The sequence below is a fragment of the Xiphophorus maculatus genome, chromosome 14 (genome assembly GCF_002775205.1).
Source record: "Xiphophorus maculatus strain JP 163 A chromosome 14, X_maculatus-5.0-male, whole genome shotgun sequence".
NCBI lineage: Eukaryota > Metazoa > Chordata > Actinopteri > Cyprinodontiformes > Poeciliidae > Xiphophorus > Xiphophorus maculatus.
Window position 1 is genome coordinate 23,763,746 of NC_036456.1, and position 27,058 is coordinate 23,790,803.

At 36.9% G+C, this 27,058-nt stretch overlaps 2 protein-coding genes and 2 long non-coding RNA genes across 8 annotated transcripts in view; 2 read left to right on the plus strand and 2 right to left on the minus strand.

Annotated features, from left to right (window-relative positions):
- LOC111611165 (protein NLRC3-like) lies at nt 1-13,169 on the plus strand. Of its 3 annotated transcripts, XM_023346896.1 has the most exons (9): nt 3-249; nt 2,047-2,123; nt 2,557-2,661; nt 2,993-3,180; nt 7,320-9,108; nt 9,451-9,624; nt 10,507-10,680; nt 10,768-10,814; nt 10,902-13,169. In XM_023346896.1, exons 2-9 carry the CDS (start codon nt 2,056-2,058, stop codon nt 11,420-11,422), a joined length of 3,066 nt encoding a protein of 1,021 aa, XP_023202664.1. In that variant the 5' UTR covers nt 3-249; nt 2,047-2,055; the 3' UTR covers nt 11,423-13,169. The 3 variants fall into 3 exon arrangements, with proteins under 3 accessions (XP_023202666.1, XP_023202664.1, XP_023202665.1); XM_023346898.1 differs by lacking the exon at nt 2,993-3,180 and having other exon boundaries at nt 1-249; XM_023346897.1 differs by lacking the exon at nt 3-249 and having other exon boundaries at nt 1,637-2,123.
- LOC111611220 lies at nt 4,340-7,365 on the minus strand. Its single transcript, XR_002753939.1, has 2 exons — nt 5,677-7,365; nt 4,340-5,531 (listed from the first exon to the last, which is right to left on the minus strand). It is a non-coding gene; the product is annotated as an uncharacterized LOC111611220 (long non-coding RNA).
- The window catches only part of LOC111611222, a 24,707-nt gene continuing 6,473 nt past the window's right edge, over nt 8,825-27,058 (minus strand). Inside the window, exons 3-6 of one of the 3 annotated variants that reach the window (XR_002753941.1) lie at nt 26,819-26,929; nt 26,501-26,706; nt 25,557-25,616; nt 8,825-8,888 (exon numbers count right to left, since the gene is read on the minus strand). This is a non-coding gene — a long non-coding RNA (uncharacterized LOC111611222). Of the gene's footprint in view, nt 8,889-11,036; nt 11,119-15,247; nt 15,328-25,556; nt 25,617-26,500; nt 26,707-26,818; nt 26,930-27,058 lie in introns of those variants that run through there. The other 2 variants (XR_002753942.1, XR_002753943.1) reach the window with 2 other exon arrangements.
- Nucleotides 15,322-27,058, plus strand: part of LOC102228231 (serine/threonine-protein kinase DCLK2) — a 20,002-nt gene continuing 8,265 nt past the window's right edge. The window contains exons 1-4 of the mRNA XM_023346922.1: nt 15,322-15,425; nt 15,769-16,751; nt 23,719-24,107; nt 26,814-26,940. Of these exons, the coding sequence (XP_023202690.1) occupies nt 16,322-16,751; nt 23,719-24,107; nt 26,814-26,940 (946 nt within the window). The 5' untranslated portion in view covers nt 15,322-15,425; nt 15,769-16,321. The remainder of the gene's footprint in view (nt 15,426-15,768; nt 16,752-23,718; nt 24,108-26,813; nt 26,941-27,058) is intronic.

The window sequence follows — 27,058 nt, forward strand, 5'->3', positions numbered from 1 at the left end:
CCTAAACCCTCCTGATCTTTTGTTATGAACAGAAACAAGAGTACAGTCTGTGGTTTATCTCACACCACGCCTTCCACTGAAGACCAACTGTCACATGGCGCCAGCTGCTGTTTTCATACGTTTTAAAGGACAAAGGGAGTTAATGAACATTTTTATCACATCTTCCAGGACGGACAAATTTAAGGCTCTCAATTTTTTAATTTAAAGGATAGAAGAAGGAACAACCAAAACAATCATTTTAAAATCCCAGTAAGTTTCATTTTGTTCTCTAAAACATCTATTTTTCTTTCTTTGTAAACTTTCTACTATTTGGGTTTTTTTCATGACTGAGTTTTTTGCTAATTCCAAGGAAGTAATTAAAATGGGCATCAATAATAAATTTATTAAAACTTCCTCTTGAAGATATGAAAACATTTTTTGCCAGAATAAATGATCAAGCTGATCTATTCTGCACAGACTTCAGTAGCTGCTAAGACACAAGATGTTCTTATTAAACAAATTATTACTCTGTCAGTATGTACATAATGAAACAATGCTTAAACGTATTCTTCTTTCTGAAATATATATAAGTATTAGTATGAAAAACTTTCTCCATCTATTAGACAGGAAGGAAATAAAAGGCATCGGTTATTGTGACTTTATGCCTCTTGATTAAACAACATATTTAATTTGAAAAATATACATTTTGATGGAAGCGTCGATGTGTTTGGTGCAGACATGAACAAAAGTGTGATTAAATGCAGGTTATTTGCCATGTGGGTGGGTTAAATGGATTACATTTGTTTTTTCCTCTCAAGCTTCCTGTACTGAAAACCAACTAGAATCAAATAATCCTCACTTTAAAGATGAACAATATTCCAGCTTCTCTTATTCTTGTTAAAACAACAATTATATCAGAAACAATATTTACCTTATTACTGGAAATCTCTTAAACACTGTGCTCAGCTTTTCCTTAATCCTGTTATGAAAACTATAATCAACTGTATTCTCTTAATTACTGTTTATTTAATCTCACTCATTTTCCCACCACAATCTGCACTCTTTTATTCTTATTCAGCTTTTTGTAACTATTTTAAACAAAAAACAAGATATATATATATATATATATTACGGCCCTGGGCCTTATGGGCTGGGTTGCAGGTGTCTTGTTGTCTGTCTTTGTGCTCCTCCCCTTTACAGGTGCTGCTGATTTTATTCATTTGGAGCACAGAGCATTTAAACCTGGCCGTCTCCACCTTCTGGGTCGCCATCGGCGTCCACTCTGCCTTGATGCTTGTGGTGTTTTGTTGCCAGGCCTCAGCTCCCCTCCTTTTGCACATTTGAGTTTGTCTTTGTTTTTGCACTTCAACACTTCCATATGCACTCATACACCACATCCAAACATTTGCATTACACCACTGATACTGACATCCTCAATCCATTGTTGTTTGTGTTAATAAATATTCCTTTTTATGCACTTTAATCCCTGCATGGTCTCCCGTTATTGTTATGACCTTGAGCCAGTCGTAACAATATATATATATATATATATATATATATATATATATATATATATATATATATATATATATATATATATCTTGTTTCTTATTTTTCATGTTGAGTTTTTCATGTTGGTTTAAAGATATATTTTGTTTCGTTTTGGTGGCAGAGTTGTGAAATACTTCGAAACATTGAAATGTAATTTTAGATTGAGGTTACCACATAAGAGGAAGTGTTTCACAGAGGAAGCAGATGTTTCAACGGTTATTTCAACTTATACCAAGTGTTGAAATAAATTTAAAGTGGTAGTACAGACTTCTCTGTGCACTTCACATGTAAACAACTAGAAAAACAGAAGAATATGTATAATCTGTAGTAAATATTGTTAAAATTAAATCATTAAATCATTTAACCTTCATCACACTTTCACAAACAAAAAAAGTAAGCACATGTAAAATGTTCCTAAACCAGAAACCAAAGCCTGTAAAAATCTCATTTTCCTCTTGAACCTGAACTTAAACTCAGTTGTTAAATAAGTATAAAAGTATTTCTGTTCTTCTGCAGCAATAAGAAATGTCTGACCGGAGGAAGAGAAGGAAATGTGCAACAAAGACCAGATCACCTGAAGAGCAAACAGTTTGGTAATTATAGTTATGAAAAATAGATGAGGCTTGTTTTAAGTCAATAACTCCTTAATATTGATGAAAATGTACTAGTCCTATTGACAAATTATTTCACTTATAACATTTGAAAAAAAAAAGTAATAAGTGAAATAATCTGCTAAAGGAACTTGAACTTTTTCACCATCATTAAGGAATTATTGACTTAAAACAAATCTATCAGTTAGTTTTGACTTATTTTATGTGTACTGATATATATGATTTAGAAACTAGACCAAAATTACTTGGTAAAATGTGTTTTTGCAGTGTACTATCTCCTTTTTGCAGAGTGAATCTGCCTTGCAAATGTAGTCAAATAGTTTTTGCATAATTTTATGCCTCATACGTCTCGACATGAAGTGTGATAAAACTATCAAGAAAATGGAAATCTTCAGAAAACACTTCCTTCTTTTAGTTCCCAGAAGAATGGAGCGGAGCCAGCAGGCCCCAGCGGCGTCTCTGTTAGAAGTCAGAGGTCAAAGGGTCCGCCAATCAACTTTAGAAAAGCCAGATCAAAATGGTATGAGCAATTTATGTTACTAATTAAGAATATCCTGAATGTGCTCAGAATATTTGTCAATACAGCAAACAAATTATATTCTGTTTGTGTTATAATCTTGGTTTCTAGTTCCAGTATTACTGTGTTTCTTTTTCTTGATGATGTCAACCTTGTTTCTAATTCACTTCAGTTCAGTCCTTCCTCAGTGATCCTAGTCTGTTTATTAATTCCTTGTGACAGGTTACAATGAGATTAATATTTCTAGTTCAAAGCTGTGGATATTTTCTCTTCATATTAATGTGCAGTTGCTATTTTCCCTTTAAAGAAACTGTTTATTTGTTCTTATTTGCAGTCAGAAATTCAGCAAGGAGCTGAGCAGCTGCTCAGTATGTCAAAAGGTTGTGGAGGATTTGCTTTATTTTATTTGTGGACATCCATCATGTAAGAAGTGTTTGAGTTTGAGCCTGACTGACTTACCGACAGACTCGCCCTGCAAAAAGTGTGGAGACACATTTATGAAAAACACACTCAAAGACGGAGGTCAGTTCAAAAGGCTATTAAATTCAATTCAGTCATGCACCAATGTACAACACAAGTAGATTTATTTTAGTCATGTTTACATTCTAGTTGATCCTACTTATCAAACAATACATCAAGTTCAGTTTATTATGAAGTAGTGATGTGTTAATGAGGCATCATGAAGTGTTTTGACACTTTGCCAAACTGTATTGATACTGTGGCACAGCACCAGGGTTTCCACAGGGTGGTAAAAGGTAGTAAGACGTAACTAAAGGTAGTAAAAAGTAGTAAATTAAACTCTGGGATTCCTGTATAAACCCTGTGCACACTGACCCCCGTTGGATCTTAAAAATACTTATTTTATATAGTATTATTTAATATATTTAATGTCTTCATTTAAATGTAAAATGTCTTTCATATTCTTAGATAACGTGAAAATCTAAGTGATGAGACATGTTGTAAAGGACTGGGATTTTCTTTCTTTCTTTCCGTTTTTTAGAATTTTTTAAACAATTTTTTCTAAAACAATCTACATTTTTCCAATGTTTTAAAATTGAATATGTTTGATACAACTTCTCCGGCTGCAGAAAACACCTTCGCACACAAAACCAATGAGGCTGCAGTGGAAAGAACATGTAATGAAAGGCAGAAGAGAGTTGGATAGGTTGTCTTTGGGTTGACCCGGTATCTGATAGGATTCTGGGTCCTGGCAAAGTTACCCTCTGCACCACCTGAAGGGCATCAGCTGTAGCACTTTTGGTCTGTCTGTTCAATTCAAGGTTGAGATGTTGCCAAAGGTTATTTAAAATTCAATAAATTTGAGGTTTCTTTGAGGCTTTTGGAACCTCAAAGATTATAGATTTTTATATATATAAATGATCATATTAGTGACAATAATCCTTTATTAAGGGAAAATAATCAAGTTAAAAAGTGTACTTAGGGCTGGTTTTTGGTTCGCAGCCAATGGTTTATTTACCCTCCAACTGTAAACTCAGAATACAGTTAAGCCACCTGGTTTTTCTCTCAGTTTGCTGGCAGAAGATCAAGTTTTTTTTTGGCTTCATGCTCTCACTCAAAGACTAGAAAACTGACAAATGTGTCCTTTGTCACACATTTTCCACAACATCTCATCAATGATGAACCTCAGGTTGTTGGAGACTACCGTATTTACTATTTAAAAAAAGAGCAAATAACAACTGAAACATGAATTAATTTACTCTTTGAGCATTTAGTGTTTTTCAGGCTTCTTATGATAATTCTTATTGATGTGACTTTAGATTGTTATGTGTAAAACTGCTATCTACACTATAAAAAGTGTGGCCTGGCTTAAATTAAAAAAACTGATGTCCATTTGTTGCATCTAAAATATTTGACTTCACAGAATCTAAATAAAGTGGTTTGGTACAACATGACTATTTAATTTTGACTCAAACCATATTACTTTACTTGACCCAATACGAATTCTTCACCTTTATCCAAGTTAAATTATTTACATTTCAGTTTTGGAACCAAACTAAAATATTGAAATTGAACCAATCAAATATATATACATTGCACCAAACTAATATTCAGGCATTAACACCAGTTAATTCATTGGCACTATGAAAGTCTTTTTTTATATTTCATAAACTTGGTTTCAAAAACAATTTGCATCACTCACATCACACTTAACACACTCCAGCAACAGTTTTTTTTCAAAGTCATTTATTCCTCACAAGTAAAAAAGGACCAAAAAAAAGTTGCATGTTCAGACAAACAAATATAAACATGTCATTGTTGCTCTATATCAGAGCAATGACATAAAGACAATATGGCTTACCAAGCTAAATTAAATGGACGGAAAGCATCCACTGTTGTTGTACTGTTCAAACACATCTGAACTTGAAGGAATGTTGCATCTCTAAACATCATCAAAGAACTAAAATTCCAACAAAAGCATCCATGAAAGTGACCCTGTGAGCCTGTGTAACAAAGTGCTGCTGAGGTGGTCTACCTCTGAAATAGAAGCCAGTGGCAACTACATGCACACATTAAGCACACACAAATATACACTACTGTGCAGTTTTGAGTTCACCACTGAGTTTGCGAATCTTGGAAGTCATCTTGTTGGAACCAAGCTCCATCAGGATCTTCTGAAGGGCCTCAAAGGTGAACCTGAAACCCTGTGGATACTCCATGTTAAGAGCACAGCAAAGTCCAGAGAGCATTGCCACTCCGGCTGCAAGAGAAGGCAACTCATTGAGGACTTCCACACCATCAATGACAATCCTAACGTCTTGGGGCTGCTGTAAAAGGCTTGAATTCTCTCTGAAGACGAAGACTGCCATAATGGTCCTCTCCAGCTCCTGCTCAGCTTGATCTTTCTGGGAGACCTGAGGCAAAATATACGAAATATGCAACTGAACAACTGCAGCCTGGCACACCTCATTAATCACTATATACTGTATAATGGCATAGGTGGTCTCGCGTGATGAATAAAGTTGAATCATCATTGTGACAGAAAATATCTGGACATACCATGTATTCCTTTATAAGATCCTCAACACGTTCTCCCAGGTAGATGATGAGAGCTTTGAGGATACACTCCCTTCTGAAATCTGCATCAGCACCATTTAGGGACAATCAAAATGGTTATTATGCGATGTGTAGACTAGTCTAGCAACTTCATTCCCAGCTCTACCATAAACAGTGCTTTTACAGTGTGTGCCTGGTCAATATTGAATCCATGGCAGACTAATTGAAAGCAGTGAAAATGTAAAGCCATTCTAGTACATCTGCCAGAGGCCACTGGTAGTCCCTCTTTAAATATGAAGACAGACTGGATGGCTCCTGTTTGGGTTCCTATAGTCTCAAAGTATCTTTGGTGCAGTGACAGGTGCACAAATTATTTTCTATGTGCTACTACACATTAATGTACTCATAGGTGGCACATGTTTTTCTTTTTTTAAATGGTTGATAGTGAATATGGTGCAAAACAACTTGGCACACAATAACAATGCCATGTACATCAATTGCACATCATCTGCACATCCTCTTCATGTAGAAGGATTACGGGCTGTCGTTAGTGGCTAATTATATACTGCACATCATACCTGGTCAAGAAACTCAAGGATCGTGGCAGTTCTTGCTTTAGTGGTCCCTCCTTTCTTTCTGAAGATCTTCAGCAGCTGCGGGGAGTGCAGTATAATGCATGCACAAAACACCATTCATTTTCAACGGGCCTCGCTACCATTAACAAACTGGGACTTTACAATCATAGTGGTATAAACACACTAGACTAACTAATTGCTAACATGGCTTAACATGTGTTGAGCTAGTCAAATTCACGGTGTAGCCGAGATAACCGTGGTGGAAGCTATTGATTGGTAACAAATTATGCCTACCTTGATTAATTCCAGCTACAACCGAACAATGTACACATAGTTAAATTTCTCGTGAAATACGTGTAAGTTAAGAAATTACACCACATTTAACCCGGCGAAAAAAGAAAGCGTTTACTGGGATACCCACATTTAGGCGGGACATTCAGCTTGCTAACCAGGTGACATTAACTCAGTCTTTTGCATTAATACAATTGTAGGCTTGTTAAGACACGTTTACATCAGCTTAGTTTAGTACTTACTGCAGGTTTATTCTTTGATGACGTGCTGGGACGTTAATCATTTTTTCTTCCCCATGCTGAAACGGACGAAGCTCTCCAAGCACTTCTCCCCAACTTCTTCTCACGTGACTCAGATTGAAAATATGACATCATTTCCTTTCAGTATGTTTTGAGAGGAACCAAAATATTTGCTTTCTTTCCTTCAGAAGTGTTATTAATTCAGTCTGAATCAAAATTGACACCTCAGAATGCAAAAAAATAGACTTTCACAACCAAGTCAATTATTTTACAATGTATTCAATGGTAGTTTTTAGCTTGAATGAACAACTTTGTGCTTCACTTTTTCCAGTGTATTTATGAAAAAACAGAATAAACAAGTATCCAAGAAAACACAAACCTGATGCAATTTAATTTAACCTGTCATAGAGAGGCTCACAGATAAACCATAAAACTAAATAAAACTTTTAACAAATGCATGTATTCACTAGTTAATACTACTTCTGATATTTTCTAATTGTTTTAACCAGTAAGACACATAATGTGTTGCATTTGATTTCAGGTAACAGTGTCATTCTGGAAGCAAAGATGAATCTTAAAAAAGCAATGAAAAATAAATTCACTATGACGTCTGAAGGTAATGGTGATCATCACAGTTCCCTCAAAAGCATCTACACAACCCTATTCATCACTACTGGAGATAATGATGGACGAAATGTGGAACATGAGTACAGACAGCTGAAAAATGCTCATAAAAACCAACCATTGCACGACTCTACAGTCAACCTGAGTGAGCTCTTCCAATCGGTGCCTGCCCAGGAGAAACCCAACAGGACAATCCTGACAAAGGGAGTTGCAGGAATTGGAAAATCCTTTGCTGCTCAGAAGTTCATTCTTGATTGGGCTGAAGAGGAAACAAACCAAGATATTGATTTTGTTTTCAGTCTTGCTTTTCGAGAGTTAAATTTGAGTGTAGGAGAGAAAAGCCTCCATGAGCTGCTGACTGAGTTTCATCCATCTCTCCGACCTCTGAAAGATTCCCAGGATTACGCCAAAACAAAGATCATAGTGATCCTTGATGGTCTGGATGAAAACAGATATCAGTTGGACTTTCAGAAATCAGACAAAGTAACATCTGCTGATGATGTAGCTTCTGTAGGTGATCTTGTTGTAAACCTGATCCAGGGTAACCTCCTTCCTGATGCAAACATCTGGTTAACGTCCCGACCAGCAGCAGCCAGTCAGATCCCTGCAGAGTACATCGACATGGTGACAGAGATAAGGGGGTTCACTGATGCTCAGAAACTAGAATATTTCACAAAGAGATTTGGTGATGATTCGAGTCTCACTGAAAGGATAACATCCCATATTCAGTCCTCACAATCCCTGGACATCATGTGCCAGATCCCAGTCTTCTGTTGGATTTCTGCTGTCTTATTCCAGGAAGTCTTCAGCAGAAATGAAGAGACAGAAATCCCCCAGACTCTTACAGAGTTAATGGCACATTTTGTCTTTGCTCAGTCAAAACGTAGAAGCAGAAAGTATGACATGAACCCTGAGAAAAACAGAGAGAAGCTCCTGGAGACTCACAGAGAATTTCTTCTGAAACTTGGGAAACTCGCGTTTGTCCAGCTTCAAGAAAACCAACTCATCTTTTATGAGGAAGACCTGAAAGATTGTGGCATTGATGTCGGAGAAGCAATAATCTACTCTGGTTTATGTAACACTGTTCTCCAGGAAGAGGAAGTCTCCTCCCAGAAGAAAGTCTTCTTCTTTGTGCATCTGACTCTTCAAGAGTTCTTTGCTGCTCTGCACGTCTATGAATGCTTGAAAACCAAGAAAACCAACGAACTTGGGAAGTTCCTTTCTGTGGAAGACAAAGATATTCCTTTACTTGAGCTTCTAAAGATGACAGTTAACAAAGTGCTGGAGAAGAAGAATGGTTATTTAGACTTTTTCTTGCGATTCCTGCTTGGCCTGATGGTTGAACCCAATCAGAGATTCCTTCAAGGTCTGTTGACTCCCCTTGACGAATGGGATGACACAGACAAGAAAATCTTAACTTACCTGCGATCACTTCGAAGAAAAACCATCTCTCCAGACAGCTGTATCACCATCTTCCAGGCCATGACTGAAATGAGAGATCACAAAGTCAAAGATGAGATTCAGGAATTTCTCAAACTGTCTGATCATTCAAAAATGGAACTGGCTCCTTTGCACTGCTCTGCTTTGGCCTACATGCTGCAGGCCTCCAAGAATTATCTGGATTTACTGGATCTGAAGAGCTACAACACATCAGATGATGGCAGAAGAAGGTTAATACCAGCTGTTAGGAGCAGCAAAAGAGCTGTGTAAGTATGATATTTGCAATCTTTTTCAATTTCTTTGTTTACGCCAGGGTACCCAAGTCCAATCTTCAAGAGCTACTATCTTGCAGCATTTGGATACATCCTTTATCCAACACACCTCCATCAAAAGGCTGAATTCCATCATCAGCATCAAGTCATTAAGCTCTGCAGAGGCTTGGTAATGGGCCATTCATTTGATGGATAGTAGCCCTTGAGGACTGGATCAAGTTTTGACATACTTGCCAATTTCTCATTTCCTTTATTGGTGTCTGTAGGCTTTTTATATTTTTTATTTGTGCACTAAAGATATATAAATCCTTATTATCTTGTGACACATTTCCTTAGGCTTGCAAATTGCAAAGTTACGAAGGATTGGATGGTCTCTCTGGCCATTGCCCTCAAGTTTTCCTACTCAGCTTTGAGGAATCTCGACTTGAGTAACAATGACCTGAAAGATTCAGGAGTGGAGGGGCTTTGTGGAGGACTCTCGAGTAACTCCTGCAAACTGGAAATACTAAGGTAACAACACATGAAGTACCATGAACATGGTAATTCATATCACAGAACAGCCTCTACTCTGATATCAAAAATCAGCCACTGACAAAAGATATTTGATACCCAGAAGCTATAGTTTGATTTGGAAATAATGTGGTCTGTATGGAAATCAATAATTGTTATGAAAATTATTTGATTTGCATGGGTTTGCCATATCTAGTATGAGCATCAAAGAAGAATCATGTTATCCACTGCTGACGTATTCCTATAACAATAGTACCAGAAATTCAGACACAAATTTTGGACTCCATGATCCAATATTAGCCACAGTGATACTGTGGAACTCGCATCAGCAGAGATGAATCTGTTTGAATCTATGTTTAACCTCTGTATAAGGTACCGTGACGGCAATCATGTTAGGACATAACTGTCAGCCAGTCAATGTCAAGGCTCCCTGCATGACAATGGCCTCCCAGGTCACTCGATACTTTCTCAGTCAACCATATTTGGGATAAAACTGGGGCTCAGCTCCAATCCAGAGCAGATCTGATATGTGTTGAGAGTCAGTTACAAAGCTAAGATAATTATCCAGAGGAAATAATAAAACTCACAAGCTACTGCTAATGGCAAAGGGATAGCCACACTCACTGAATCACCAATCTGCTTGTTCTGCCAACTTCATCGTCCATTTGACCATTCTATCACTCAATTTTCATGTTTATTTTTTAATGTATTTATTTTTTGTATTAATTAGTTTTATTTTGTAACCAGGTTGCTGTGTATTGCAGACTTCTGCCCAGGTCCCTCTTGAAAATGAGATCTACTGTAGATCTCAACAGGGTTTACCTGGTTAAATAAAGGAAATAAAATAAATAAAATATTCCTCTTTTCCCACTCTTTTCCTAGGATGTCTGGTTGTTGGGTCACAGAGAAAGGTTGTGATCATCTGGTCTCAGCTCTTCACTCCAACCCGTCACATCTGATGGAGCTGGACCTGAGCTACAACCATCCAGGAGACTCTGGAAGCAAGAAGCTCTCTAAGCTGAGGGACGATCCGCAGTACAAGCTCAGAAAGCTAAAGTAATTAAACTGTCTATAGGAAAACTGAACTAAAACCTTAAATTGGGTGATAATAAACTTAATTTGATGTACTTTTTGCCTCTACAGCCTCGACTATGGAGGAACTCACAGATTGAAGCCTGGCTTTAGAAAATGTACGTCACATGTAGATCAATGTATTCTTTGTCTCATGATGGCTGTCTTTAGAAGTTTGTGTTTAAATTATTTATTCTTTTCTCTAGATGCCTGTGAACTCACTTTCAGTCCTGATGCAGAACACCAGAAGCTGGTTCTGTCTGAAGGAAACAGAAAGGTGACCTGGATGGAGGATGATCTCCATCCCACAGAAAACTCAGGTCACCACCAGCAGGTGCTGTGCAGTCAGGGCCTGACAAAGCGCCACTACTGGGAGGTGGAGGTCTCTGGATCTTTGAGCATCGGGGTCGCATATAAGGAGGCCTTAAGGAAAGACAAAACAGGTGATATCAGAATGGGGCGCAATAAGGATTCTTGGTGTTTGGTTTGTTCAGATGGTTTTCATGTTTTGCACCACAATGACAGAGTAGACGTGTCTTCTCTTGGAATGCGCACCAGTCGGTTTGGGGTGTATCTTGACTGGCCTGCTGGTACTCTGTCTTTCTACAGAGTTTCCTCTGATAGTTTGATCCATCTTCATACTTACACTGTGGCCTTTAGTGATCCTCTGTATCCTGCAGTTGAACTTAATGCCCAATCATCTGCTCTATTTTGTCCCCTAAAGTGATTTAATTGGGTCCTGCTCACATGTCTACAATGCTGTAAAAAATCTTTCTATGGATTAATCTGTTCTTGTTGTTTTTTCAGACCATCAAACAAATTTTAAATTGGCTGTTCCAGATTAGCATATCAGGTGCTAGGTCAATCCAAAAACTTCATTTATTTAAGAGTTAAGAGGTGAACTTGCTGGTGTGCATTGGGTCATTGTTCCCCTACAAACTGATGCTGGTCATTCTCCCATAGACCAGAATACATGGATCCATCAGTTACCGCAATTAGTCCTTATCCTGAAGGCCTAAAGCAACCCCAGACCATCATACTACTACCTCCACTTTTGCCTCTATTCTCTTACTGAAATGCAGGTTTACACCAGATGTATTGGTACGCACACCATCCAGAAAGATCTGCTTCAGCTTTCCAGTCATTTAAACATCATCATCTCAATCATCTGATCATCATCAAGATGTATTTTGGGAAATTGTGAAATGGCTTTTTATAAACTCTTTAGTTTTGGCAAAATCTCTCTTTCTTATTATCAAATCAAGTCCTCTGACTTTAATTGAGGCAAATAAGCCCTGATGTGCTTTAGATGTTATTCTGACTTCTTGATGTCTTGTTTATGTTGTGAAATGGATTACATTCAATTGATTTATTTACTTGAATAAAGAGGCAATAATCCGGCCTCTGTGTGGTTTGTGAAACTAAGCCAAAAACTTTGGTTAATCAAGTTAATTTCATGTTTTAATAAGGGGATAACAGCTGGGGAAGTTGGTTTGGATAACTTTTTTTAATAGTCATTGTTTCTTCAAGTTTTCCCTTTTGCAGTTAAAGCCTCAAACAAACACATCCTACATTCTTCAGCTTTCTTCTGCTTGTGTGTTAAATTAGAATAAAGTTTACAATTTCTTCCTAGGGATTACATTGGTGCTTCATTTTTGTTATTAGCAAGAGCATTTTTATTGTCAGTCATGTTTATTTTACTGGTTTTACATTTCTTAATGTAAAACCAATTCAAACAAACTTAGCTTTGTTTGAATTGGTTGATCTGTTTGGTTGTGAATTGATTTTTGATTTTACATTATTTTTGCTTTCACTGTGGTTGGAGTTTATTGAATTTAACAGATAAAAGTATAAAACTGGAACATAAACAAACATAAACATTGCTCAGCAAATTTATTCCTAAATTTCAGAAAACTGAAAAGATCCAAAAACTGAAAGAGGTATTGAAGATGCAGCATATCTTCATGGCAGCTAGAGAAATGTTTGTGATCACAGTATTTGTATGTAACATTTTCATGTCAGTTTAAGTGAAAGAAGTGTCATACCATGATGTGGTAACTTTGCTATTTGAAAAGCAAGTACACAATTTAATTATGAACATTTTATGAAATGTCTGTCTCATAGCTGAATGGGAATATTTTTTTTTAATTTGTCCTTGTGACTTGGTGCTTTAGCTCAGAGAAAAGCATTACAAACCAAAAAGTGTTTTTGTGTGAAGTGGAACATGTTCTCTGTGCAGCATTTGACCAAATAACTGTTCTTCTCTTCAAAGTTCCTTCTTGAAAGAAATGAGACCTAAAGAACAATCTGTGTCTCCTCATTATTCTGTTGTATGAGTTATAAAACATCTGTGAAGCCTCTGATTGATGTGTGATGGTTTACCTTGATGTCAGTCTTTTTAAAAAGTGTTATCTGGGTTCAAAATGTTTTATCCAAAACATCAAATTGTTCCATTAAAACTCTGCTTGGTGCTCCGTTTTTGTGAATTCGTGTTTTTGTTTTGTTTTTATAACAATGTACCATCTTTTGTTTTTTGGGTTTGAGATTAAACAATTTTTAAAAATGAGAAAGTTGTGTGTTTTATTGTTAAAGATTTTAACACTTGATTCTTTGCAAAAATTAGCAACTTTTGCAAATAATTGCTACCAGCAGGGGACAGCACTGAGTTATTTTGGTTTTATTGAAATTAACTGGACTAAGCAAAGAATATAATCACAATTAAAATAAATAAGGCATTATATAAATTACATAAATCTTTAGAAATAAAGATTTATCATCACATTGAATGATGTGATATTCACCATCATCTCCTGTTTCCTGATTTATTTTTTACTAAAGGCTGTTTTCTCTTTTCTCTCTCTTGTCTGCACACCTTGTCATTAATGCTTCAGTGGTTTCAGTGAAGGGTGTGTCCTTTCTTTCTGCCTGGGGTCCCAGCTGTCAACCCCACCCCCATCAGATCAGGGTGGGGTCTCGGCCTTCATCCAGGATAATAACAAAGAAAAAAGTCCCAGAAAAAAAAGAGATAAATGAGACAAAAGAAGCAGGTGTGCTCCAGACGCAGCATAATAAACATAACGACCAGGTGAAACCTGTTCAGGTCTCTTCAAAAGAGATGAATGTAAATAGATGCTTTAGAGAAGAAAGATGTTTTCTACTTTGTTTTTGCATTTATTTAATAAATAAAAACATAATGGAATCAGGTTTAAATGATTTATGGAACTTTTAAAGATCAAGTTGTTTATATTTTAAAACCTCAGAGCTGTAAAAAAAAAAAAGTACTTTGTTTTTATAACTTATATTTTACCTGCAGCAACAAATCCTTTGAGCAAGTAACAGATTTTCTCCTGACTTCATAACAGCAACAGAAGTTTTCACACCTCCAGTTTAATCCCTTAATTTACCATTTAATATAAGAAATATTTATTTCTCTCTGCCACTGTTAGCTTTTACTTCTGCTTATTTGTATTTAGTTGTCATCAACACGTAGTTGCATCACACAGTAAATCATGTTGCCGGGTTGCCAATAGTTAATTAACTTTCATGTTTCAAACAGATAAAAAATTATATATTTTTTAAAAACTGAAGTTATAGAAATCAACGTCAGAAAGGTGAAAAGAAGAGGATTTAGAAAGAAATGTCTGGTTCAAACTATATAACAATATATACAACATAGTTAATATGATGTAAACTTGAAAAAAACACACTGAGGAATACAAAATCCTACTGCTAATAAAAAACAAAAATAGATAAATATCCATTTCCAAAATACTAAACCTAATAGTAAAAATATATAAACAAAAGACCCTATTGGAAAGAATACTCTTGATAATAAAAATAAAATAAAATAAAAAAATAAATAAATTAGATACTGAAATGGTAGCTAAATAAATTAAAGAACCATACTTAAAGTACTAAATAAAGCAAATCAATGTTTATTTTCCCTTCTACGAGTAGATGCATTAATAATGATAATTTAGTCCAAATTAAATTATAATTGACTTTATAATTTAAATTTATTTAATTGAATACACTCTTTATTATGGCTTTAACCAGTTTTCACCAGCAGGGGGAGCTGTTGTACTAAAATGCTTCTGTTCTACCTCCTTTTGTCTGTTAAACTCTTATTTATACTAATTGCGTTTTCTTTTTTAGAAAAACGAAAAAATAAAAAAGAGAATATTACATTTAATGTTAAACGGACAAATAACTGGAGTAAACTTTAACTTTGATATGCTAATGTAATAATATATATTGAACAGTTTATTTACTGTATTAAAATTTAGTGGTTTTTACTCAACATATACCTTCATTTAAGGTGATTATTAATTAAAAGAAGAATCAGACAAAGGAGAGAAAGGCGAGAGACGGTAGAGGGAGACAGACAATGGGAGCGGAGAGAGAGAGAGGGAGGAGGGACGTTTGTTCACGTTCAGCCGCGGAGAGGACGGGGAGGGCGGGGTGGATCCAGCCGGTGTCTCCTCTCTGCTGCAGCGGCCATGCTGCTGTCCGCCGCCTCGCTCCGCGCATCCCGCTCCTCCGCAGGTGAAACCGGCCGCCGCTGCATCCCCGCGTCCCGGGTTGACTCACAGGCCCGGCGCGGCTAGGCTCGGCCGCAGCGGTTCTCCCGAACTGGATCCGCCGGAACGGCCCGGAACGCGGCGGCGGTGAGAAGGGGGAGGAAGAGGAGAAAGGCTCCTTAGCAACAAACCGGTTTCATGGCATTATTGGTAGGTACCTCCCTCTGTCTGTCTGTCAGCAGCTTAGCAGCAGCGGCTCGGATTGATGGATAAAGTCAATGAGATGAAGAGAGAGAGACAAACTGTACTCAGGTTTTATAATCATCTCAACATTTTGTTCTTGATTTAAATGGATTTTCCCAACAGGATGTCCTCCTAAAACGTGGACAAACCAACCCAGTTTTACCTAAATGTTCTCTTTTTAAAAACAACAAAAAGATTAAATATTATGTTGTAATATTTAGCATCCTCCAGTGAAAAACCCAACATCTGGGCGAATCTGTCTTGTCAGTTCAAACCATCTCATTGTCTTTTTTTTTGCATATCTTTTCAGGGATGGACGGGACACTGAGGATTAAACTTTGACCTGTGCCAAAAAGACCCAAAATGAACTGGATCAGAGTGATAATGGTTTATTGATTTGGGTTTAAAGCAGGACTGGTTTCGCTTGGTTTGTTTGAAAGCCAGACATCTGAGGTTATGATCGGGTCAGTGAGACTGCAGTGAATGAGCCTCAGGGATTGAATAAAGGAGGTCTAAGATGATTGGCAGGTCTTCTTAGTGTTCATCTGGAACTCTGAGGTTCTTGATTGGCCCAACAACAAGATATCTAAATTCTTAGCTTAGCATTTTTAAGGTCCACTGGATTTACACCATACCCTGATGTGAAAACATATTCCTGAACTACACTGGACCAGAATTGGTGACAATAGATCACAACTGGCTTTTGCCAATCCTGGTACTGATTGAGGACCAAAGGTGACTGGGTTGAATGGGAATAGTAGCCCTCTTGAACTGGGTTTGGACCAAGAATTGACTCGTTTTGTGTATTGGAATATGAATCTTAAATCGGATGAACTCTGAGTGCAACTGTAACATCATTCGCCATGTCTCTCAGTAAGACCCTTGAGTTGGAGCATTTCGACGAACGGAACAAGGTTCGCCGGGGACGCTCCACCCGACCCAAACGGGATGACTCCACCGGCAGCGGTGGGGGTTCCGGCCCCAGTTCCAGGGGCAGCAGCCTGGTTCCCAGTCCTGCTCACAGCGCCAACTGCAGCTACTACAGGACCCGCACCCTGCAGGCCCTCACCTCAGAGAAGCGGGCCAAGAAGGTCCGGTTCTACCGCAATGGGGATCGGTACTTTAAGGGCCTGGTGTACGCCGTTTCTAGTGACCGGTTCCGGTCGTACGACGCGCTGCTGATGGAGCTTACTCGATCGTTAGCAGACAACCTTCATCTGCCGCAAGGAGTTCGTACGATCTACACCATAGATGGCAGCAAGAAGATTACCAGTATGGACGAACTGGTGGAAGGTAAGACTAATCCTCCTTTGTTTCAGGATTGGGTTTCTGATATTTCAGCTGAGGAAAGTAGGGTAAGCTGAAGGTATTCATCTTGATTTCTGCTTAGCATGAATGATACTTAGGATTATGATGACAGTATTGGCTCATTTCAAAACGTCACAATGTTTCCATCATGAAGGACTTGAAGGGCTTTTATTATAAGTTTGGACAATATGACTGAAGAACATATTTAGCTTGATATCAGGGTTTTATATCAGTCAAAATGGATGATTATTGATTCATTTAATTTGTTTTAAATTTCTGATAAACTGCCAAACTGGTTATGTGACCTTTCCTGTTTTTCCCAGTTTCCTCTCAAGCGCCGTTGTTTTTTATTTTTATGCAGTTTTGAGGCGCAGTGGCAAAACCTGAAACTTCTGCTGCGCAATTTACTGAACAGGTTGTTGCTAGGTAACCAAAGAATGAGTGGGTTGCTAGGTAACCAAAGAGTGAGTGGGTTGCTAGGTAACCAAAGAGTGAAAGGTTGAGTGGCTAAAGCCTTTTCTCTGCCTACATCCCCCAGAATGCTGTGTGGTTCTGGTTCAGAGTTCAGTGAAATTATTGAACGTTGTATTGGACATATTATCTATTGATATTGATCACATGCCTATCGTGATAGGTATTATTGATTTATTATTAGCATACAGAATCCAAATGCAATGGCAGACCAATAGTACATTTTAATGACGGCTGCATTTTCTTCTTGTATTTGATCAATCAGTTTTTAGCTCCAACAAGAAAATAAAGATTATAAATTAGTCTTATGTCATTTAAATGTTTTAAAATAACTCTTATTGCAAATGTAACAAATCATAACCACTAAATCTGATTAATATCAGCCAACAGACCTCTTATTGATTGATGAAACCACATAAAATGTGTTGTTCCACTGTTTACCACTAGGACTCGTTTCTTAAATATATTGGTTTTAGAGCGCCTGTATTATTTTGCTGAAGAAGAAAAATCTGTTCCATTAATTTAGCTCTTGTTGATTCAGTTTGTTTAATACGTGCACAATAAATATAAGTATATACCAGATCCAATTTCCAATTTTAAGCATTTTTTTTGTCACCATCTTTTCTGAAAAGAAAACAAAATGACATCACAAATGTTAAAAATATTTTCAAAAAGTGTCTTTGATAATCCCTTCTGTGATTAAGGCAAGGCTACAATTTTTTAAAATTGTTTAATTAAGAGAATATAGACATAATATTATCAGAAATATTCATTTTTACCATTTAAAAATGTACTACAATTAGAAGAGTAGTGAGTAAAAAACCTTCTATTTAGTTATCAAACTCTGGCATACCTACCTCAGTCGTTTGCACAATGACTGAGGTAGTTTTTGGATCGAAAATCTAAATTTTGATTAATCAGTAAAATCAATCTATTGCCCAGCCCTAAAATGTAAGGTAGAGTCAGTCAGTGGTGCATAAAAGCCTTGGGCAACATGGTGCAACATGTTATTGATGGCTGGAAGGAACATATCCGGTGCACCGACTCATGAACTGAGACATCAGTCTGAGTAACAGAGTCTGGTTGGACCTGCAGCTTTTAAACAGCCTCAGTGAAAACTTAGACGTTCAACCAATATTAATAGTAAAGTTAGAGTTTTTTGTTTGCACCAGTATAAGAACAGAGTTTTAAAAGATTTTTAAAAATGTTTTTTCGATCAGACTTTGTAAGAACCAAACCAAAAGTTAAGCTCCAGATTTCAGTCAGTTCTGTTTGTGTGCTAAACGTCGGCAGGGAATCCTAAAGATGGCAGGAATGCTGATTGTTAGCATTTTTGCGCCATGAGTGAAAAGCATTGTGATATCTGCAATGACTTCACCTTTGACCCCAAAATTAACACATGGTTTTCATTTAATAATGTAATAAATACAAATTCAGGTTTACCAGCAGGAAGTTAAAGGTAGAATGACTTGAACTGACTGTGATGTACAACATGAGAGAAAATCTACTGTATAGTTACTGAAATTTGCTCAACATTGTCGAGGTGGTGATATGGACTTAGAATTTTATTTCAATATTTTGTGGTACTATTGAGATAACAATAAAAATTTAAATAAAAATGCTATTTATGACTTATTTTTCAGGCAACTGTATGTCTTGGATTCAATAACACAAATACTCAAACTGATATAAATGACCAGTTTAGTCATTTATATCACTAAACTGGACAATTTTTAATTGCATTAACTAATATTTTTTTTGGAGGCACAAATAATTTTTTTATTTACTGATATTTAATGATGCTCACATGGAGCAAACAGTTAAGAAAATAGTAAAACTAACATTTCAGTCAGTTAACATCAGTAATTGAAATTTATCAAGACAACAATAAATGTAAATCTAAATTCTTATCATGATTAAATCTTTCACAATAAATAAATGAATGATACGATAAATGCCCACTCCTACTACGTTGTTCAAAGAGAAATGTGCAACTGGTAGTGTAAAAACACTATACAAGATATTTGTGCTTAAAAACAGTAACGTAATGGAAATCATCTGGATTTAACTCTCATTTAATTTGTTAAAATCTAACTAATCCTAAGAGGAAGGATCTGTGATAACGCTACTTTGTGCACAGAGGATAGACTAAATGTCACCAAAGAAACTCTCCAGTTCAGAAACAACTTTTCTAATGATCTTTATCTAAAAAACAACAACAAAAAATCAGCCTCCAATAAAAACTATGAGAATAACCAATGTACTTTTAGATTTTACTGAGAATCTAAATAATCGGTACTTCTGAAGATTAAATGTTTTTAAATAATGACCTGAGATCTTGAACTATTTTCTTCATTATTATAATTTATTTCCGTTTATATGTAAACAGCTGAAACATGTAAAACATTTTCTCCTTTATGACCAAATTCCTCTGCTGTTATCACCAGTTTAACTGTCCATAATATTGATTGATAACATCCGATTGGTTCATCATCAAGCCTGTCATCCTGCTCTTTACCTGTGTTTGTTATGCAAACACACTTGAATTATTTATTTCTGTGTACATCAAGGGAGGAAGAAGTATTTCCTAATCAATACAGAAACTCTCAAGGGAGCTCAGACATTAATATTCATACCTCGACTCGGCTGGGTCAAATTTCCACATTGAATTCAAAATGTTTTAGAAAATTCTTTGTCAAAACTGAAATATAAACAAAATGTTTAAACTGTAAATACGATAAAAATCTTCCACATCCAGAGTTGAAGAGATTAAATAATATATCTGGGTAATTTTACCAACGTCTCCAATGTTTTCTCTTGCCTGAAGCGACTTGGAGAGAAACTGAGCAGCAGCAGCAGCAGCTTTAGTATCAGCAGTTTATCATCAATATTGATGTTGGACTGGTCGTAAGGTCTTCTAATGAACATTAGTGGCAGGAAGCCGTTCAGCCAGAGATGCTCTAACAGACAGAGCCGTCACTCTGAGCACTTAACACACAGAATGGACTGTGACGGATTTAATCTGTGTCCAAAGTGGGAAATGCATCATTTACAACTTCTCTCTGGAAAAACATGAAGGCATTCTGTTGAATGATTGGCTGCTTTCCATCTCAGCAAGTTTTCTGGTCAGAAAATGTGAAGTTAATCAGTGAAAACCTGTAAGAAGCAGCATTACTGAGAAGAAAAATGTAGCAAAGTTTAAGGGTGTTTTCACACCTGAGGGTCCAGTAGACTCGGTTTGATTGGTGACCAAAACTACAACATCTGTTACATTTTCAGCTCCTGTGGTTCACTTTCACACTGCACTGTGTTAAATGAGCCAAACCATTTGGAAAACCTGTTCCCCTCCTCGCCTGTGGGGGCGCTGCAACAAGAAATAGTACAGAAACTACTGAAGAAGACCTTTTGTATGAAATGTAAACTAAAATGGAGTGGCATCAGATTTTAGTGATTGTAGGATTTCTGTTTTGTCTTTGGCAAAAACAATGAGCCATTTCTTCTGGTAGCGCTAGGCTACTGCGTTTGCGTTGGTTGTATTTACCCAGCATGCCCTGCGCTGCAGACTCCTTCCTGCTTTGTGAGCGGTCTCTGGTTTGCTTAAATATTTCGCTTTTCTATACATTGGAACCGCACCAGAGTTCACTTCAACCAAACTGAGACCGAGGTTTTTAGATTTACCCGAGTTCACATTTTTGGTCCAAACGAATCTGACTTTCTAAACAAATGAACTAAAGTTTGATCAAAACGGACTAACAGGGTTGATGTGAACGCAGCCTAAATGTTTGGGTTCCCTTCCAGTCTTTTTGTAAAGCCAGAATGAAGCCCAGGGTGTTCTGGTGTCCCGGCTGAATCGGCCCGGAGAGTTTTTGCGTTTAGTCACTGAGGTATTTGTATAACAACCCAGAGCAATCCTGTCCAGCTCATTTGAATCACAGAGTGAAAGTCGGCACATGGAGAGACAAGGTCACTGAACAAAGCCTGGACAGAGGGAGGGAAGGTGTGTCTGTGACGACTGGAGGTACAAATATGACGGATAAAGAGATACAGCGATGATGAGGAGGAAGATGAACCTGAATTAGTCTTTTGGTTTGGTTATTGTTCTGTCAATTTTACATGTACATATTGTTCAACTTGCTTTATAGTAACTGTTGACTTTGGTTGAGGGAATGACGAGTTTTATGCTCCTAAAGGGACATTTTGCCGTCGGTCCTGCTAAATAAAATATTTCCTCCCAGCAGCTGTTGGACTCTATATCCATCACTGCTCCCAACAAACTCAATAAGTTTCCATGTTTTTCTAATTTGAAATTAAATCCCTGCTGTTATTCGGACATTTTTGTTGTTTGCACAGTTTTATTGTCAATTTTCTTTTTCAATAGTTGGACACATTTTGTACATTTTTTATAAATAATTTCACTCAGTTGCACATTTCTTTGGATCATTCTGTTTTAATAACTGCAGAGTATTTTGGGCTGTAATTTTGCTGTTTCTGTTCTTGATTCTGTTTTTATATTTAATATTTTTGTCTTTGTGTAGATCTACCCTGCTACTTGAATGTCCCCACAAAGGGACAAAAAATGGATTTCTATTCAATTCTGGTAGATTTTAAACTATAAAATCTACAAGACATTATTGAAAAAGTTTTTTTTTTTAAAACTCACAGAAATATCTTCTGCAGGGAAATTGTAATTTTTTCTACTTTCTGGTTTCAGAATGAAAGAAAAACCAAAATGGTTTTTAAAAGAATAAATGTATTTTCTTCAATGTATTTGAAAATAAACAAACAAGAAGACAGTTTGTAATGTAAGGGGAAAAATGTGAATAGAAGTTGATTGTAAATATTTATGCAGACTTTGCTAAATAAAATAAAATCTTAAAAACATTCTTTTTTTCAGTATTTTTATGAGTGAGGGACTAAGCTAAAAAAACGTGAATAAAGATGCTTAAAATCCATCTAACAGCGACTTGAAGCTGTTCATCAGTTTGTTGATAATTTGCATCTTAAAATTCAGCTTTAGTATTTGGTCCATTAAAGCAGATATTTTGAAGCGCTTGCTCTCGGCGCGGTGGTTAATGTTGACGCCGTTTGGCCGACCAAGCGGTCCGTGTCTCTGCGTGTAATTGCTGCTCTCAGGCTGTTATTTGTACCCTGCTATTAATCGGCCAGTTAAATCCTGAACTGAGTGACTCTGAAAGCAGAGGCAACGTTATAGGAGAATATCTGCAGGATAATGGTGATAAAAATAGGAGCTCAGTGGTTTGCACTTTATTGTAATTACCTAACTGGATTTATAATGTTAGTTTCTTTCTTTCTGCTTGGATCTTGAATGTGACTTGATGACTGATGTGTCCTTCACAGAGCAGAAGAGCTGATCTAACGCCTGCTGTCAAACTCACTTTGTCTTCAATCTACTGCCTCGTATTTCAACATGTCGTCTCATCTGTACTTTTCCCCTATATGTCAAGGATGCAAGTTATTGATTAATGAGTTAATCTAAAATTGATTAATCGATCATTTTCTTTAAAACCATCAAAAATCAAAAGGGCCAACCACCTTTCCATAGGATAAAGAGCTAAAATTTTCCAAATATGCTGAATTTATTTATTATTATTTTTGTGGCCGATGTATTAAATACTGACAGAAAATTGCAGTTTCCCGCATTAGTAAACTTAGACATATTCATAAATTATAACAAATTAGGAACCTGTTAGGTTGCAGAATAGAAAAATAAAAGATGAAAGAATAAAATATGTGAAACAGTTAATTCCTTATTAACTGGTGAATATTTATACAAAAGTACTGTCTGTAGTCACTTTAGCTTATTGACATCATGTTTTTTCTACGTCAAGTTATAATTTTTCTCTGATATCTGTGACAACATATTAGGGCCACTGGAGACATAAGTAGAGTAAATTTACATCAAAAATCTGAAATTTTGAGATTAGTCTTGTAAATTTTCTAGAAAAAACTTGCAAATTTCAAAACTGGAAAATTTGCTAGAAAGAAAGTCTGAAATGTTAAGATTTTCAGAGGTTTAGTAGAAAACAAAACAAATTCTGAGTTTGAAAAGTTAAAAAGTTGCTAGAAAAACCCCAAGAAATTTTAAGATTAATCCCAGTAAATGTTCTGGAAGAAAACAATTTTTTTTTAGATTAATCTGAGAAAGTTTCTAGAAAACACATGAAAATTTATGAGTTTGAAAAATTTAAAATTCGCAACAAAAACCTCAAAGATTTTAAGATTAATGAAAGTTTTGAGTTTCAAAACTGGAACATTTTGGACATTTGAAATTTTGCAATTTTTAATTTGAAAATTTCAGATTTTTTGGCTTGAATTTACAAAATGTTTTCCTATTTTATACGGCATCATAAATATGCGATTATTAGATTTATCTAAACTGTAAATTTGCTTCTTTTCTCATCGATATTTTGCTCTAAATGCGTCATTCTTGTCTTCTTTAACCGCTTCCCTCTCCCTCCAGGCGAGTGCTACATCTGCGCCTCAAACGAACCTTACCGGAAGGTCGACTACACCAAGATCTCCGTCCCGAGCTGGAAGCCCGGCGCCGGTACCGGAACCGCCACCGCTGCCTCCAGCCGGACCCCGACGGCGTCCACCGGAGTGTCGACGACCCCCAGCGCCGTCGCCAAAGACCGGCCCGAGGGTCGGGAGGGCAGGGACAGCAAAGACTTCATCAAGCCCAAACTGGTGACGGTGATCCGGAGCGGCGTGAAGCCCCGCAAGGCGGTGAGGATCCTGCTCAACAAGAAGACGGCGCACTCCTTCGAACAGGTGCTGGCGGACATTACGGAGGCCATCAAGCTGGACTCTGGGGCGGTGAAGAGGCTCTACACGCTGGACGGGAAGCAGGTGGGGCGCGATTTTACTGTTCCACCAAAAGATCGGAAAATCTCCTCAAATCAGCAATTTATTAAAAAACACAACAAAATGTGTCAGTTATGATTGGAGCTAATTATTCTGACGATTAATCGATTTGATTAGGTTTATTAAACTTACATTATTTCAATAAAATATGCAATTATTTCTCACAAAAAATTATCCTGTCTTTGATTATTACATTATTTTCTTAAAAAATGCAAACTTTAATCTTATGAAATGTGATTATTTTCTGCCATTTTGTTCTCTAAATTATTGATTTTATGGTTAATTCACTGCGTTTCTGTTGCATTTTCTGCTTTAATCAGAAAAACTTTTGCATTTACAGCAGCCTGTGATTCCCATTAGGTGGAGTAGAATCGAACAAAGTCGAGCCAGAAATCAAATTAAAGTGCATTACAGAATTACTTCTCAACAGAACCGCTAATTGGGTCGTGCTGTGACGCTTGGTGCTCAGCAGAACTGCAGCAGTCAGCTAAAGTCCAGTCGTTAAACACTGAATGCGCTCTGATCCGCTCTGCAGCTCGTTTTGCTGTTAGGATTTAAAGTTATCGCAGACCGACCGGCGGAGCTACTTTTAAACTGAGGCAGGTTTTTATTTGAAGTTGTAGATAAGCTGAAGGAAAGCAGAGGCAGCAGAAACTGACTGAAGGACGTTTGTTGTTGTGAACGCAGCTCGGATCTGAGAGAAGAAAAAACCTTTTATTGAGTCACGCAGAGATGAACACACCCTGTTTGTGTCAGAGTGGATGCAGCATCCACTTAAGGATAATAAAAGCAGTGTTCACTGCCTTCAAAATAAAAGCATCCTTTTATTTCTTGCAGAAGTTGTTTAATTTTAGCTTTAAAATTATTTTTGCTCACATTAAGATGTTGCCATTAAGGTTTTATGCATGTCTCTGCTGCCAAAAGTGCAAAGAAAAATGTTTTTTTAGTGGTTTTGCATGTATTAAGATCTTAATAGAAGCTTTATGAAATGGAAATATTTAATATATACAGAGCTAAACAGGCTGAGATGATTTTGGAGTTTGAAATCACAATATTGAACCAACATAAAGTTGTTTTTCATGGTTTAAATAGCAAAGTTTCTTCTTTTCAAATTAAACCTTTCATTTAATTTCATAAAATATTAAAACAAATAACTATAGGAGTCACATAAAGCCTACAATATACCTTTTCTCTTATGTTATTCTTTTTCAAAAACAAAATTGCTGATTGTTTTTCTTTCTTTAAACTGGGACTTTTATTTTGAAGGCATTTCAGTCCCAATGAAAGCTTTTATTCTGTCGGTCTCAGCATGAATGCAGCAAGGCCAAAGTGTGTGTGTGTGTGTGTGTGTGTGTGTGTGTGTGTGTGTGTGTGTGTGTGTGTGTGTGTGTGTGCAGGGTGTGTGTGTGTGTGTGTGTGTGTGTGTGTCCTCACGTCTCAGCTTGCTTGGAGAGAAATGCCATCTCTGACCCTGCAGCATGGTCTCCATGGCAACTGGCTCGCCAAGGAACCGACACGTGGAGAGTTGTCGAGGATCCAGTTCCGGAATCGTTAGGTGTCGCCGTTGCCATGGAAACAGAATAGCATTAGCATGAGTCTGTAGCGCAGAATCAATTCAATTCAATTTCCCAAAGGGAAAATGAAAACAATCAGCACCAAACGTGGGAACCTGAACCTCTGCTTCGTAAAATGAGCTTTTATAGAAAGCGAAGGTTTTTCTAGGTGGAGAACAAAGTTCAGCAGAGACAAAAATAATCCTTCATTTCTCTGGAGAGCCTCAACATTCACCGTTTTCTCTCTGCTTACACAGAAACACTTTCCTGTTAAGCCACTTAATTCTGATTTATGGACCTTTCAGACACAGAAAAGCTCCTGAACTCGGGGGATGAACCCAATTAGCCAGAAGCTAACTGTTTAATGAATTATTTAATGTCATAATTTCAATAATATAGCTAATAATGAATCACATTTTTAATTAGCAAAAGGACATATTCAAATATCTTCACATTTTAAGGCCAAATTTGGTTTTAATTGAGGTGATTTTGTTAGATATTGAACCACAGATTAGCATTATTTTCATTTAGTTTGGTTTAGTTTGAAGAGTAGTGTGTAGAAGTATGAACTTAATTTTACACCCAATCCAATAAATTACTATTCACGTAAACTTTGTTTTAACACTTCATAATCTATTTTATTTTTGGTTTTTTCTTGGGTTTGTTTTATATTTACATTTTACTCATTATTATTAGTTTTATTTTGGACATTTAAAATGTTTTCCAGTTCCAGTGTGGATTGTTCTGTACAAAATGAAACAAAGTCACTAAACAATATTATCGTTTATCGCAGTAAATCCTGAGACAGTTCATCGTGTGGCAGACCTGGTGTGAACTTCGCTGCAGCTTTCCTCCGTTTAATCCCTTCTTTCATATCTCTGCTGATCCCTCTTTTCTTCACCTTTCCTCTCTCTCTCCGTTTTCTCCGTCTGCATAAATCCGTGTTGATGAAAACTTTGTCTCTAATCCTCAAGACAGTTCTTCGGCGGCTCGATGTGTTTGTTTCTTGTCTGTCAGGAGCTGCTGAAGAGCTGCAAACATGATTTAAATATTCCCATCTGTCCTCCGCTCAGCGCTACATAGAAAAGAAATCCCTCAGTCACTGAATCAAACTCTGTGTGTGGGTGTGTGTGTGCAGCTGACCTGCCTGCAGGATTTCTTCGGGGACGACGATGTGTTCATGGCGTGCGGGCCGGAGAAGTTTCGGTACGCGCAGGACGACTTTGTGCTGACGCATTCTGGGAAAACGGCGGCCTTCGTGAGCGGTAAGCAACAGAAACAGAAGGCTGAATTTTTACCTCCTTTAGGTTCGTTTCAAATACAAAATCTGATTAAATATTCTGGATATCTAGAATATTTTTGGTGCTCAGTGTTATAAAACAC

What these genes read in the sequence shown, in the direction of transcription:
- LOC111611165 (XM_023346896.1), top strand. Translation starts at nt 2,056, where the DNA reads ATGTCTGACCGGAGGAAGAGAAGGAAATGTGCAACAAAGACCAGATCA. An exon ending in CCTGAAGAGCAAACAGTTTG is followed by an intron (nt 2,124 to 2,556) that starts GTAATTATAGTT and finishes TCCTTCTTTTAG; the next exon opens with TTCCCAGAAGAATGGAGCGG. An exon ending in TACAAGCTCAGAAAGCTAAA is followed by an intron (nt 10,681 to 10,767) that starts GTAATTAAACTG and finishes TTGCCTCTACAG; the next exon opens with CCTCGACTATGGAGGAACTC.